General features: G+C 48.5%; 1 protein-coding gene across 5 annotated transcripts in view; it reads right to left on the reverse strand.

Moving 5' to 3' along the window:
• The window catches only part of MIDEAS (mitotic deacetylase associated SANT domain protein), a 65,568-nt gene that overhangs the window by 2,610 nt on the left and 48,901 nt on the right, over positions 1 to 14,057 (reverse strand). For all 5 annotated transcript variants that reach the window (XM_082617504.1, XM_082617502.1, XM_082617501.1 and 2 more), the window contains 8 exons: positions 13,670 to 13,969; positions 8,077 to 8,422; positions 6,103 to 6,169; positions 5,460 to 5,602; positions 5,227 to 5,330; positions 4,680 to 4,755; positions 3,892 to 3,980; positions 1,204 to 1,353 (listed from right to left, as the gene is read on the reverse strand). In XM_082617504.1, the coding sequence (XP_082473630.1) occupies positions 1,204 to 1,353; positions 3,892 to 3,980; positions 4,680 to 4,755; positions 5,227 to 5,330; positions 5,460 to 5,602; positions 6,103 to 6,169; positions 8,077 to 8,422; positions 13,670 to 13,969 (1,275 nt within the window). The remainder of the gene's footprint in view (positions 1 to 1,203; positions 1,354 to 3,891; positions 3,981 to 4,679; positions 4,756 to 5,226; positions 5,331 to 5,459; positions 5,603 to 6,102; positions 6,170 to 8,076; positions 8,423 to 13,669; positions 13,970 to 14,057) is intronic.

Here is a 14,057-nt window from a genome sequence, read left to right on the forward strand (position 1 = left end):
AGAACAGGGCAGTGAGCCTACAGCTCAGCCATGCAGCCATATGCACAGATTCTGACCCGGCCAGGGGCTCACCAAGCCCTGCTAGTCCTGCTAGCCTGGCCGGGACCAGTGCGGCCTCCTGTGCTAGACTCTATACTCTCCCACCGCTAATCTGCCTGTAAAATGAGACAGAGCCTTGAGGCCTGGAAGCCCTCAGGATGAGACCGAGCACTTGAGATGGAACTGGGGCAGGGAGGGAGCATGCCAGTCCCTCCCCACAGGCCACCTGTCCTCTTGGGTGTGTCCAAGAGACACATTCTAGGCCAGGGTGGTCTGGTGGAACCAGGCAGCAGCCTTCAGCTCCATTCTAAGCTATCTTTGTAACGTTTTCTGTATCTCTACCCCCTTCCCATCTGCAAAATGGGAACTAAATCACTCCCTGTCTTAGAGCAGAATGTCACCAAGTGTGGACTTGTGACCCCAAGATGATATTAGGTGGATACATGGACACAGAATTAAATCACATTCTCTTTTCACAGAATTGAATAACGTTCTCTTGTCAATTCTCTTTCGATCCTGATTATGTCAAGGACAAAGCCTCGAGTTGGTATTAATGTGTCTTTTATACTGCTCTAGACTTAACAGGGAGAGGTCAGGCCTCATCTCAGAGCCTTGGCAGGTAATAATATCTGGCTAGAATTTAATAACATTGTTTGGTTTGCATATATATTTATTTTTACCAGTACCTTCTATGGCAAGCAAAACCGGTTTTCTATTTATGATTGTGATAGAAAGCTTCCCTTGAGTAAAAAATGGGTTGATTTAAAGAAAAATATTAAAAGCATAAGTGGTGTATGGACATGACAAAAATAGTAATGGTGACGTGGTAGGATGCAGATACAGCAGAATTCATAAAGGTGATACAGAATGACTAAAGTTTAGGAAACAGTGTTAGAGGTCTGCTGCGAGGGGACAATAAATCAATGCTGGTGCAAATACTGTGGGAAATTTCCCCCAATGTTCTGCATCAACACAATATATTATTACGATGACACTGGCAGATAGAGAGGGGAACCCAAAGGTCCAGGGTCAGTGTCCAGGACATCAGCTCCCTGGGGCTGTCAGGGACACTGCCTTCCTCTCTCTGCCCTCCAGGAAGTCCTAGAGAGCTTGGCCTCAAGCTCCCACCTCAGCCTAAGCAGCTGAGGCAGGGAAGGGAGTCACCTTAATATCCACTTCAACCTCTTCCTGGGCCGACTTTTCATCACTAGTATCCACATCCCCGAAGGTTAGCGTCCCATTGCGGCCAATCTTCACCTGCTTCTTGTAGGTGTAGTAGAACTCCACACACTGGGCCACGGTCTTGGTTTGGATCTGGTAATGAAGCCAAAACTGAGGTCAGAGTTCCTGGTTCAGCTCACCTGCCTGGGGGCACTCCAGCCTTTCTTATCCCTGCATGCCCCTCCGTTAACCTTAGCAAACACTAAACCCAATAAACCCAGGAAATACAAGCACGTCTCCAGCACCTGCTCTGCACAAACCACTGACCAATTCAACACTTCAGCCCAATTTTTTTTAAAAAAGCTAAAAAGGACAACATGGAGCCATTGGGGAAATTTGAATACAGATCATGTATTAGAGAGTATTATTGTGTCAGTTTAAATTTCTTGGGTGTGATAATGGTACTTTGGTTTTGTAGGAGAATATCTTTGTTTTAGGAAATATTTAGGTCAAATGTCATGATGTCTGTAACTTTTAATGATTAGTTAAAGCAGAGAATACCTGTGTGTGGGAGTTTATTTGCGGACACAGAGAGACAGCAAATGTGGCAAATGTTAACAACTGGTAAATCTGAGAGGTAGATGGGTGTTCATTATACTATTCTTTCCATTTTTCTGTAAGCTTGAGATTTTGCAAAATGAAAAGTTAAAGGGGAAAAAGCCTGGGCACCATCCACATTCAAAGCCAGACTAGACCTGGCAATACAGCCTCTCTACATCAATCGGAGCAAACAATTTCATTCCTCTTCAGGGAGCAGTGAGGACAGAGAACTGTCAAACTGCCCTGTGTTGGGGAGGAACTCAGGGGAGACTAACACGAAAGCCCTGGAAAACCTAAAGAGGAAGCAGGAGGCTAAGTCTTGTTCTAACTCTGCCACTAAATGGCTGTGTGGCCTTAGGCAAGGCTCTTGGTGTGAAAGTAGTGAGTGGGATGAGACCAGATGATCCCCAAGGGCCTCCCAAGCTCTGAAACCCTAGCCCTCCTGTTTCACAAATCCATTTGGCCACTGGGTTTGGTTTCTGGACTACCTCCCCCCCACCCCCAAGCTGTTTTCTCTGACTCTCCCCCATCTCCCCAGACTCCCAGACTGCTCAGCCAACTGCTGGGCTGCACTGGGAACTGGGCTGCACTGGGAACTCTCCCCCAACTCCCCAGACTCCCAGACTGCTCAGCCAACTGCTGGGCTGCACTGGGGACTGGGGTGTCCTGTCCACAGAGCCCAAGGGGTCAGTGAGGGCCCTCTGTGCATGAGCAGGAAGCAGACATGACTCATCTCCCAGGAATGGCCAAGTCACAAATTTATTAACTAGATCCTGTTTACACTTTTACTATCAATTCCCTCTGATCATCTGTTAGCCTGACCAATGGTCTGCTCTTTTCATTAAGGCATTAGGGGCACCTCAGTGAGCTTCACAAGGCATGTACTTCCCGGCAATATTGCCCAATCAGGGAGCCCAGCAAATGACTGTCCTCACAACAGGGCCCTTGTAGGAGAATTTGTCAGCACTTGGTCCAGGCCCCAGGGTGTTCCTGGTACAACCTACAATCCCAGGAGGAAAAAGCACATTCTGGGAAGCGCTCTTCCCTTAGCTGTCCACACAGCTCACTCTCGCCATAGCCCAGGCTTTGTGTGACAGGGCTGGGGGAAGATGCAAGCCCTCGGATTAGCAGATCACTCTCCCAGAAGAACACAGGGGGAAGACAAGAGAATCTAGGAAAACTAGGCCCAGGCTTCCTCTACTCTGTCAGCTGAGTTACTGGAAGGAAGCCCCGGGCCTGACAGGAAGTGGGCAGAAGCTCCCTAGGTCAGTTACAGTCACTTGCTAGCTCTCGGTCCCTTCATCTCGGGGTGACTTCTCCTCCCACTAATTATGGCCTTTGAAGTACTCCAGCCCTTTAGGATGGCTCACCTCTGCTTGCAGCCCCCCTTCTCTTCCTGTTCTCCCTTAGGCAAGTCACTATTTATTTGGGTCCACTGGGTCTGGTGCCCACTCAGGCCCCCCTCTGGACTGAGACTTCAGAGTATGGCCACCCTACCCTAAGGTGAGGGAAGGGGCTTAGAATCAAGGGGGAAAAGGCCTGATCATTTCCATTCTTGTTTTATTTAGAAAAAAATGTCTCTGGGGACTTCCCTGGTGGTGCAGAGGTTAAGAATCCGCCTGCCAATGCAGAGGACATGGGTTCAAGCCCTGGTCCAGGAAGATCCCACACGCCACGGAACAGCTAAACCCATGTGCCACAACTACTGAGACTGTGCTCTAGAGCCCACAAGCCACAGCTACTGAGCCCACGTGCCACAACTACTGAAGCCCGTACGCGTACAGCTCGTGCTCTGCAACAAGAGAAGCCACCGCAATGAGAAGCCCACACGCCGCAACTAAAAAAAGCCTGAGTGCAGCAACGAAGACCCAATGCAGCCAAAAATAAATAAATAAATGTATTTTTTTAAAAAAAAGAAAGAAAGAAAGAAAAAGAAAAAATGTCTCTGAAGCTACTTAGTGGCATTGACCTAACTGCTTTGTAAGAGGCCTTGGTAAGCAATTGCAGGGCCCCCCACTGGCAGAGGGAGCCCCCAAATCATGCAGGCAGCTCCTGCCCCTCTCTTGCCCCCAAAACAGCGCCCCAGCTCACCAGTTTCTGCACCAAGAAGAAATCCTTCTTGTAGATGGCAATGCCCTTGTTGAACAGCTTCCTCTCAGCCATCTTCCACTGGTCGGAGCCTGCAGGGCAAAGAGGAAGCCAGGGTAGTGAGGGGGTGGGACTGTGAGCACTGCAGGGGCAATTCTGAACAGCAGAAAAGTGTGAGGTCATCTAGCCACTGTCTCTGTAGGCGTTCAGAGCTGGCTCCACATCCTGCTTCTGCCACTTACTAGCCATGTCGCTTAGCCTCTGAGCCTCACTTTCCCCACTTGTGAAATGGGAACTAATAATAGAAGCCACCTCACCAGCTGTGGTACAGACTCAGTGAGACAATGCATGTGGAGCCCTTGGTGATATACCTGGCACAGACGGGATGTACCACTCGATGGGGGTTGATACCAGGGACTGCTATGATTATACCACTTGGTCAATGTCCCTCTTAAAGCACAGTCCCCAGAATGGGACATGGCACTCCAGGGGTCCTCTAAGTTCTAGCACCTGATGCCAATTTGGATGGCACTCCCTGGGTTCCTGCCCCTTATACCCACACCCTGGGCTCTTCTATCCGGACGGGGTCCCACCTCCCTTCTCCCTTCCCTTGCAGGGCACAGGAAGCCCCCAGCTCTGGTGTCAGTCCCCTCACACTGGATCTTGGCTTATCTGCCCCCCACCTCTCCACCCCCGCCCCACCCTGGGCTGTGACTCAGCACTGAACTGAGCTCCACTGATGCTGGTGACCCCTTGAGGCCCCAGGTCCCAGGCCCACCCTGCCAGCCCACCTGTGTAGTGATAAGTTGCCAATGGGTGGTTGTGGAGCCGCAGGGGCTTCTTCAGTAGCAGCTTGTTCAGCGTTTCCTAAAAGGGAAGTGAAGAAAAGGTCAAGGCCCTGGCCGGGGTCTTGGTGGGCAAAATTCGGGCCTCTGAGTAGAGTGGGCACTCACTCTTGGCCCTCTCAACTGCAGAGGGGCAAGAGGTCTGGCAGGATGGCAAGGGCATGGGGGTTGGGTTGCTCAGGGCCTCTTAAAAGAGGAAACACATGGTCCCCAAGGCAGGCAGCCACAGATAGAGAAGGCCCTCAGTGACAGCCCTGTCCGAGGGTGGGGACCCACTACCCAGGATCAGAGACTGGGGTGGACCTTGCACAGCAAAGTCTGTAGTTTGGAACCAGGGCTCCCTCAGGCCGACCCCCTACCATCCCCAACTTGATCAGACCTTCCTGCCTGCCTCAAATCAGCTCACCAACAGGCCTGGCTCCTGGACGGCACACACACGGATCCCTGCCAGCCTCCCCAAGGGGCCCTCCCTCCACCGGGGGCAGTGTCTCACCAGGATGTCTCCCCTGGACTCGTGCAGATAGTGCAGGGCTAGCTCCTGGTTGGTGCCAGCTCCAGGGAAAATGCTGGAGCAGGCAGCCGTCAGCAGGTCTTCCACTGGGGAGGGAGGAGAGAAAGGCACTTTTAGGGCTGGGCTGGGCTGGGCTGCATGGGGCGGAGCCTAGCCCACCCACTGCCCAATAGCCGGCCTTTGCCTGCTTTGCCTGCTGGCTCGTGCCCTCTCACCTTGCCTCTGCTTCTCCTGGCTGCTCTCTAGGTCCTCCCATGGCTGCCACACCAAGTCGGCCTTGTGGGAGTCTGCTGCTGCCAGGGAGCGGTCCCTCATCGAGGGGATTTCTGCTTGGAACCGGGAGCCCACATTGATCCGTCTGCAGGGGCGGAAAGGGCAGGGAGTGAGGCTTCACCGTGTGGGGATGGGGAACCCTACTTCCTCCCTGAGGATGGAGAAGATGCGGGGGTAGCTGGCAGAGGCTGAGCGCGGCAAGGCTTCAGCTGGGTGTAAGGGAACCTGGCTTCTATGAGGACAGCCTGGCAAGTGGCACCTGGTGCTGCCAGAAAGGCAAGGCCCAGAGGTTGGAAAGGGGAGAAGCAGCTCCAGGTTTACAGACAGGGAAAGAGCCTCTTGGATGGCGCTTCTAATTTTCCTCAGAGGCAAATTCAAACTGAGCTGGTCCTTTCCCTCCCTGTGACTTCCACACAGAAGCTGGGGTGGGGATCAGTGAAGCCCAGGGCTAAGTGCAGAAGCCCAGAGAGGTCTGCTCAGCCCCCAGCCCACAGAAGCCTCCTCTTCCTCGTAGGGCCCACCTGCATGCACCGGACTCCAGCTGGCCACCCTCACCCCCTGAGCCAGAGGCTGGGCTGAACTTACGGCTCGATGCTCACTGGGGTGGCCTCCCCCATCACAGAGAGGACAGGCGGGGTGACTTCAGCGCTATCTATGGGACGAAAGGTAGGTTAGTAAATGGCACCCTCTGCCCTTCAGCCAAGCCACCGTCTCCAACCTAGGTGGCTGCACTTTATGCACAAGAGCCACAGCAGTGACTCAGAGGTTCACGCTGGGAAATCAGGCACCCTGAGTCCTGGCTCTGCAGCCTGCAATTGTGACAACTAGCTGTGACTTTACCAAGTATGTGGGTGCCTCCGTTTTCACGCCTGCTGAAAGGGAGTGTTGCTACCTATCTCCCTAGGTTGATGTGAGGACTGAATGAAATCGTGCACAAAGCTGAGCCCTCAATAAATATCAGCTACTCTTATCACTACTGCTACCAGTTCCACTACTAGAGCCACGTTCTGCCCCGGGAGCACCCACAGTACAGCGTTAAGTCCAGCAGTCAACTGTGGTTGCTCTAGTAAAGAGGCTGAACCTCCGCCACACAAATGAGGTGGTGAAGATCACTGTTTCATAATTATCTTCTCACTTCCTTGCTGGGTTCTCTGCCTTGGTTTCTCCCGAGCTAATCTTAACGCCCTGTGTGATCAAGACACTCTCTTGCTCCAAAAGCAAAATCGGCTGACTCCTCTCTGCAACCTGAGAGAAAACTTCAACTCCTCAGCTCAGTGTTCAAGGCAGTTCCCCTGCCAGCTATGCATCCCACCACCGCCTTGCCTGGACCATCCATCTTTCATGGCCCCTCGCGTTCCCTGCACAGTCCCACCTCTGGGCCTTTGCACCTCTCCTTTCTTCTGCCTAGTGTGCCCTCCCCACCTGCTTCCTAGTTCAAGCTCAGCTTTAACCCCACCCTCTCTTCAGTAAATGCTTTCCTCACCACTAGGGCTAGCAGCCTCTGCAGGCTTCACTCACTGACTGCTCATCCCACTCTGCCTGAAACTTCTGCTTTCCTGTCTCCCAGGCTTCCAAGTCAACGCCCTAATGACCCAGCACTCTCTTTAGAACAGACCACGGTGTCCCACACATTACTGGTGCCCTCACAGGACCCAGTTCGGGCTTTACACCTGAGTGCAAGAAAAAATCCTCATGGATGGACAGACCTCTTCTTTGACGCCAGGCTGGCCTCTACAGCGACTTCTTCCTGCACAACCCAGGCAGGGATAGAAGCTTCCGAGCTTCCAGTAGAAGTGGAAGAGCCCAAGGCCAGCCAGCCCAGGGTGAGCCATTTCTCACCCAGACACCAGAGGGCACCAGAGAGGCATGCCACGATGAGGTGCTACGTCTGGTCGGGATTACTCTCAATCTTCTCTATCACCCTGAGATAGGATTATCCCATTTTTCAGGGGAAATGAATTCTTGTGTGGAGTGGGCAACATTTTTCAGCAATTCACCACCCAGCCCAGCCAAAATGTCTGCTCTGGGCCAAAATGACTGTTCAAGAGACCCAGGAGACAGGATCTGCCACCTAATATTAAGAACAAATGTGACACGCCAGGCACAATGTAAAGTGCTTTACGTGTGTTAATGCATCTGGACCTCACCACAACCCTCTGAGGTAGCTATTAGGTTGAACCATAGGAAACTGCTGTTTGTGGTTCTAAAAATAGCTGAATACATATTGGCGATTTCATCATTAACCAAACACTACCAACATCCTCATTTACACGCTGAAGAAACTGAGACCCAGGGAGTTTAAATCACTTCCACAGGGGATGGAACAGTACATGGTGGAATTGGGATGTAAGTCCAAGCAGTTGGGCTGATACCTCCTCTCCCCAACCACAGCGTGTACTTGAGCCAGGACAACCTCCTTCTCTCTCTCAAAGGAGACACTAGAGCCCCTTTCCCCACAGCATTCCAGCCCTACCCCGGCAGCGCCAGAAGCTGAGTCTTCCCTACCCACCGCCCTCCCACAATGCCTGCCCTCACGGCTGCCAAGGGGGGATCACTCACTAGACCGGAGCAGGGTGCGATGGGCACTCTTTGGCGTGATGGGAGGAGGGGCTGGGATGCTGCTGGTCGACATGATGGCATTGAAATAGAGTCCGGAGCCTTCCCGCACGGGGCTGAGGATGGGGGGTGGTGTATAGGGAGGCAGCTCAAAGCTCCGCTCGGAGGGGTGGTCAGCTAGGCGGACAGGGGAGCGCAGGTGGCTCTGGTACGGGGTGATGTTGGAGTAGACAGGAGGGGCAATGAACGTGCCCGCCTTGGTGGGGATGATCAGAGGCTCAGGCCTCGGCCGCTGCTTTGGTTTCCGCACTGAAGGCTCCCCCTCCAACTTGACGTTCATGTCCTCAGCCTGGAGAAGGAAACAGACCAAGATGGCTCAGCCACTTACATCCTGGGAAAAACTGAAGTCTTGACCACTGCTTGCCAGCTTCACCTCTGGAACTTAGTCTGCCCACCACACCCACTAAGGCAAGCCTGAGACAGGAAGCAGATCCAAAAGCCCTTCTTACAGTCTCCTCTAGGGCAGGGGTCAGCACACTGTCTCTGTCAAGGGCCAAATAGTATATCTTTTAGGCTTTGTAGGCCACACACATATTCTTCGGTGCATATTCTTCTTCTTCTCCTGACCCCACCTCCTGCCCTTTTAAAATAATCCTTTGAAAAGTGTAAAAAACAGTCTTCGGGCTGGATTTGGTTCACAGGTCACAGCTGCCAACCCCTGCTGTAAAGTATACTACAGGGCAGGGAACTATTGTAGTTAAGGGCCAGGCCCTGGAACTGGATTGCTTGGATTGGGATCTACTTCCTTTAATCACCACTTAAAATACTTAACTCTGTGTGCATTATGATTTTTAACATGGGAATAACAAATTCCTACCTAATGGGGTAGCTATGAGGACTAAATAAATTAATACATGGAAATCACTGAGAACAGTACCTGGTACATAGTAATTACTCAATGAATACTGACTGCTATCACTACTTAAACTCCAAGCTCTGCATTAGATGGAGGCCCATATCGCGTGCCAAGACCCAAGCTAGGCATGGGACCACAGAGTGAACAGGACAACCCTGTCCTTGAAGAACTTTTATTCTCATAGTATTAGTCCTACTTTTGCTGTCAAAGGTTAGCCCTCCTGGCTTACACTTCTCCCTGCTTGGTATGCCTTGTGGGCCTCCATACAGAATAGAGGGCAGGGTTGTACAGGAATAGAGGCCTTTCCTTGCTGCATCCCTATTCTCTCAAGAGAGAACAGAGCCCTACACGAGTGAGTGACATCGATCATCTCCCTGGGTGCACAGGTGAGACTGGCCACACTGACTGGGCCCAGGAACAACAGGCTTTCTCCTCCTCCCAGGTTCCAGCTCCCACAAGACCTTCCAGCAGAGGGCCCTGAGTCCCCATGAGGCCTTGGCCATGTCTTTTAGCCATCTGTGCCCTCTCTGCTCTTCTACAGACTAGGAAGAAATGACATTGCTCATTTTCACCCCCTTAGGGGAACAATATGATTGCACAGAAAAAAATGCAGTGGAGCCAAAGGCCCCCAAACTTCTAGACAAGAAATCCAACATGAACTCAAGCTAGGGGTAATGATTTGTGATTTTATAGGGAAAATGGATTTAAACTATTCTAAATATGACAATATTTTTCATATTGATTTTTTGTTTGTTTATTTATTTATTTTGGCTGCGTTGGGTCTTTGTTTCTGCACACAGCCTTTCTCTAGTTGTGGCGAGCGGGGGCTACTCTTTGTTGCAGTGCACGGGCTTCTCATTGCGGTGGCTTCTCTTGTGGAGGACGGGCTCTACGAGTGTGGGCTTCAGTAGTTGTGGCTTGTGGGCTCTAGAGCGCAGGCTCAGTAGTTGTGGCGCAGGGGCTTAGCTGCTCCGCGGCATGTGGGATCTTCCTGGACCAGGGCTCGAACCTGTGTCCCCTGCATTGGCAGGCGGATTCTTAACCACTGCGCCACCAGGGAAGCCCTCATATTGATTTTTTAGGTGTGATGACATCGTGGGAAGGAAGGAAGGAAGGGAGGGAGGGAGGGAGGAAGGGAGGGAGGGAAAGAAGGAAGGGAGGAAAGAAGGAAGGAAAGGAGGGAGGGAAGGAGGGAAAGAATCCTTATGTATGGTGTACTTCAGGTACAAAACCAAAGTATTTATGGATGGAATGATGTGATGTTTGGGATTTGCTTCAAAAAAAACCCAGTGGCAGGAGAAGTAGAGGTACAAATGAAAGAAGATTGGTTGTATTTTGAAAACTGTAAAAGAGGGTGATGGCTAAATATTAGGACTCATACCATTTTCTCTTCTTCTGTGCATGATTGAAAATGTCTGTAACACAAAGAGAGAGAGAGAAAGAAAGAGACAGACCTCCCCAAAAGCCTGGTATAGTGAGAGTCCTCAGGCAGGATTCAAGAGATCCAAATTCCAGGGCTAGCTCTGCCACTACTTGGCTGTATGATCTTAGGTAAGCCTCTGGCCTTTTCTGGACCTATTTCCTCATCTATGAAATGGGTATGTTGAGCTGTGTAGTTGCTCAGGCTCCTTCCTGCCATCCTCAGGACAAGCTGCCCAAGCCTCCAGCCTCCACCACAAACTCTCCCCCAACCAGAGAACAAGATTCCAGAGACCAGAGACTGTGCTACTCATGATGATCTTGGAGCTCTCCTTTCTGTTATAGACAACAGGCATGCAGGCCAACTCTCCAGTTGCGAATGACTAATAAAATCTAGATGCTATACAAAACCACATTTCTGCAGGTACCAGGGAACAAATTAGTTGGCAAAGAATTAAAGAGCCAAGATCCAGGAAAAAAAAAAAGGAAAGCCAAAAAGGTGAGCCCAGCATTTAGAATTGTGTTTTCCCTAGAGATAGATGCTGTTATGGAAGAGACAACGAGAGGCTGAGAAACTGAGTAAGGCTTTTAATAAATTCAAGGAGCCAGCAGAATAAAAACTGGAGTTTAGAGCTTGCCAAGGAAGGAGAGCCTGGTGAACCCCTAGGCTTTGGATTGGGACTCCAAAGGGCTATATCCTCCGAATAAAGGTGAATCAGATATAGATTAGCTCTCAAATGGAATAATGCCCAGCTTCAAATCATCTGATTAAGTTAAAGTAATCCAGGATTGCTTGTGCTCTCTGCTACCTGTCAGATGCAAAGACAAGTCCTCTCCAGTAGAGGAGAACAGCATCCAGAGTCTTTAATTACCTCAACAATTTTTCATATATAATGTCTGACATTCAATAAAAAATAGCCAGATACACAAAAGAGTAAGATGTGATTTAAAAACAAGAAATAGCAGATAGTAAACACAGACCCACAGGGATCCCATTAACAGAGCTATGAGACATAAACTTTAAGAAGACTATGCCTGGGAATTCCCTGGTGGTCCAGTGGTTGGGGACTTGGCGCTTTCACTGCTGGGGCCCACGTTCAATCCCTGGTCGGGGAACTAAGATCCCACAAGTCATGCGGTGTGGCCAAATAAGGAAAAAAAGAAAAGAAAAGAAAAGAAAACTATGCTTAAGTTATGCAATAAAATAAAAGGCAAGGTTGAGAATCTCATCAAAGAACTAGAAACTCTAAAAATGAACCAAATGAAAATTCAGGTGACTGAAAAATAAAATAACTGAAGACAAGAGTTCAATGAATGGGCTTAACAACATATTAGACACAGCTAAAGAGAGAACTGGTGAACTGAAAGATAGGTCAGACTTAAAAAAAAAAGAAATGGAAAGCATAGAAAAGTGCATGACAGACAAAATAGGGGATACCGTGAAAAGCGCTAACAAAACGTGTAACTGGAGTCCCAGAAGGAGAGGAGAGAGAAAATGGAGCAGAAGCACTCTAAACAGGATAAATTCAAAGAGATCAATACTTAGGTTTCACAGCAAAACTGCTGAAAACCAATGATAAAAAAAATCTTGAAAACAAGATAAAAAGATACCTTACATTCAAAGAAGCAACAATATGGATTATAGTGATTTCTCAATACTGTAACTACAATAGAAGCCTGAAAGCAATGGAATGACATCTTTAAAGTGCCAAGAAAAAAAAAAACTACCAACACAGAATTCTCTACCCAGCAGTTATCCTTCAAAAAATGAAGATGAAATAAAAACATTTTCAGACAATCAAAGACGAATAAAATTTATCACTAACAGACTCACACTAAAGGAAATACTAAGGGATGTTCTTCAAACAGCATATAAATGAACTGAGATGGAAGCTTGGAGATATGAGAAGAAATAAAAAGCAACAAAACACTCTTAAGTATTTGAATAAGTCTAAAATGAACAAACTGAACAAAACCATAATGTTATAATGTCCTATCAATGTTAAAATATAGAGAGAATGAAAATTCATGTCAATAATTCTACAAGTTAGGGGTTAGGGGGAAATGGAGTTAAAGGGTTATAAGAACTCTGCATTGTCCAAGAAGAGGCAAAGTACTAACTTATATTAGATTTCAATAAGCTAAGAATGCATTTTAATCTCTAGGAACGCTTCTCAACCAGAGGATTAAGCTCTAATGTCATAAGGCATTCACTATGTAATAAGTTGACTTCTCTCCTACACATCTAGAATGGTACTAGCTATGTACCATCCTCCAGATAATTGAGAAAATGGTCACTTACATCCCCTTCTGTAGGGCTTAATTCTCAAATAGAAATCCAGGTAATAAAGGCTGCTATGGTAATCACTAAAGGAGTAATACATAAGTATATAACTAATAAATTAATAAAGAGGGGAAATGGAATAACAAACCCAATCAATCCAAAGGAAAACAATAAAAGAAGGAAAAAAAAGGAAGAAAGAAAAGGCAGGATGGGATAAGTGGATGGCAGATTTAAACCAAAGTTTATCAGTAATTACATTAAGTGTAAACCGTATCAATGCTCTAACGAAAAGACAAAGGTTGTTAGAACAGATGATAACAAACCCCAATTATAAATCCAGTTGAAAGATATACCTTAAGTAGAAGGATACAGAAAGGCTGAAAGCAAAAAGATGGAAAAGATACACATCCCATCCTCCTCCCACCCACACTAACGGAAAGAAAGAGAAATATCTGACAAAGTAGACTTTAAAAGGCAAAAAGATTACTAAAAATAAAAAAAGAAACATTTCATGATGAAGTGTCTAATCTAGTTCTAAATAAGTATGCAATTAACATTGCATCAAAATGTATAAAACGAATACTGACAGAACTAAGAAGAAATAGACAAAACCTCAATCTTAGTGGGAGAGTACAACATACATGTTTGTACTGAGAGAACAAGCAAACATTTCTATATCCCGGTACCTAGCACAAGGCCTGACCCATATTAGAGGCCAAATCAAAATTTGCTGACCTGAAATAAAAGAGATTCACACATTTTGGATTTTCCTAAACAGTCCAAATTTCAAGTATAAAATTGTCTCTTTGTCCCTCATAAGTTCATTTGTCCAAAAGTTTTGTTTGGAAAATATAAATAATATGCCCATGGGTGACTTGAATCCCTCCTATACTGCCATGTTCTCCTTTTTCCCATGTAATATTAGGTCACCAGGAGCACTCAGGTACTGAGATGCTTGCATGGGGCACCTCTCATACCTGAGCTGGGGCATCAGTCCCGGGGATACGGTTGGACCGCCTGCGGGTGACGATGACCGACGGCTTGTGTTCAGTGGGGTTCTGCTCAGGACCCTTTCCATCCTCGTCAACACCTCCAGCTTGGGCTGCCTCAGTTGGGTCCACAGCCCGCACAGGCACAGACACTGGGATTATGAGGGGTACCATCCCGCTGTCCTCTCGCGCTCGCTTGGCAGCTAAGGAAGGCTCAGAAAACTCCACCCCACACTTGGTAGTTGAAGCCAATACACTTTTCCGCTTCTCCTCAGAGCCACTGGTATCCTGGAGAAGGAGAGAGAGAGGAAATGGAGACGGTTAGAAGGTAAGTCCTGATCTGCTGGTCCAGGGCCCCTAATCCCATTTGATTCAG

This window comes from Mesoplodon mirus (assembly GCF_964341445.2).
Source record: "Mesoplodon mirus genome assembly, chromosome: 4".
NCBI lineage: Eukaryota > Metazoa > Chordata > Mammalia > Artiodactyla > Ziphiidae > Mesoplodon > Mesoplodon mirus.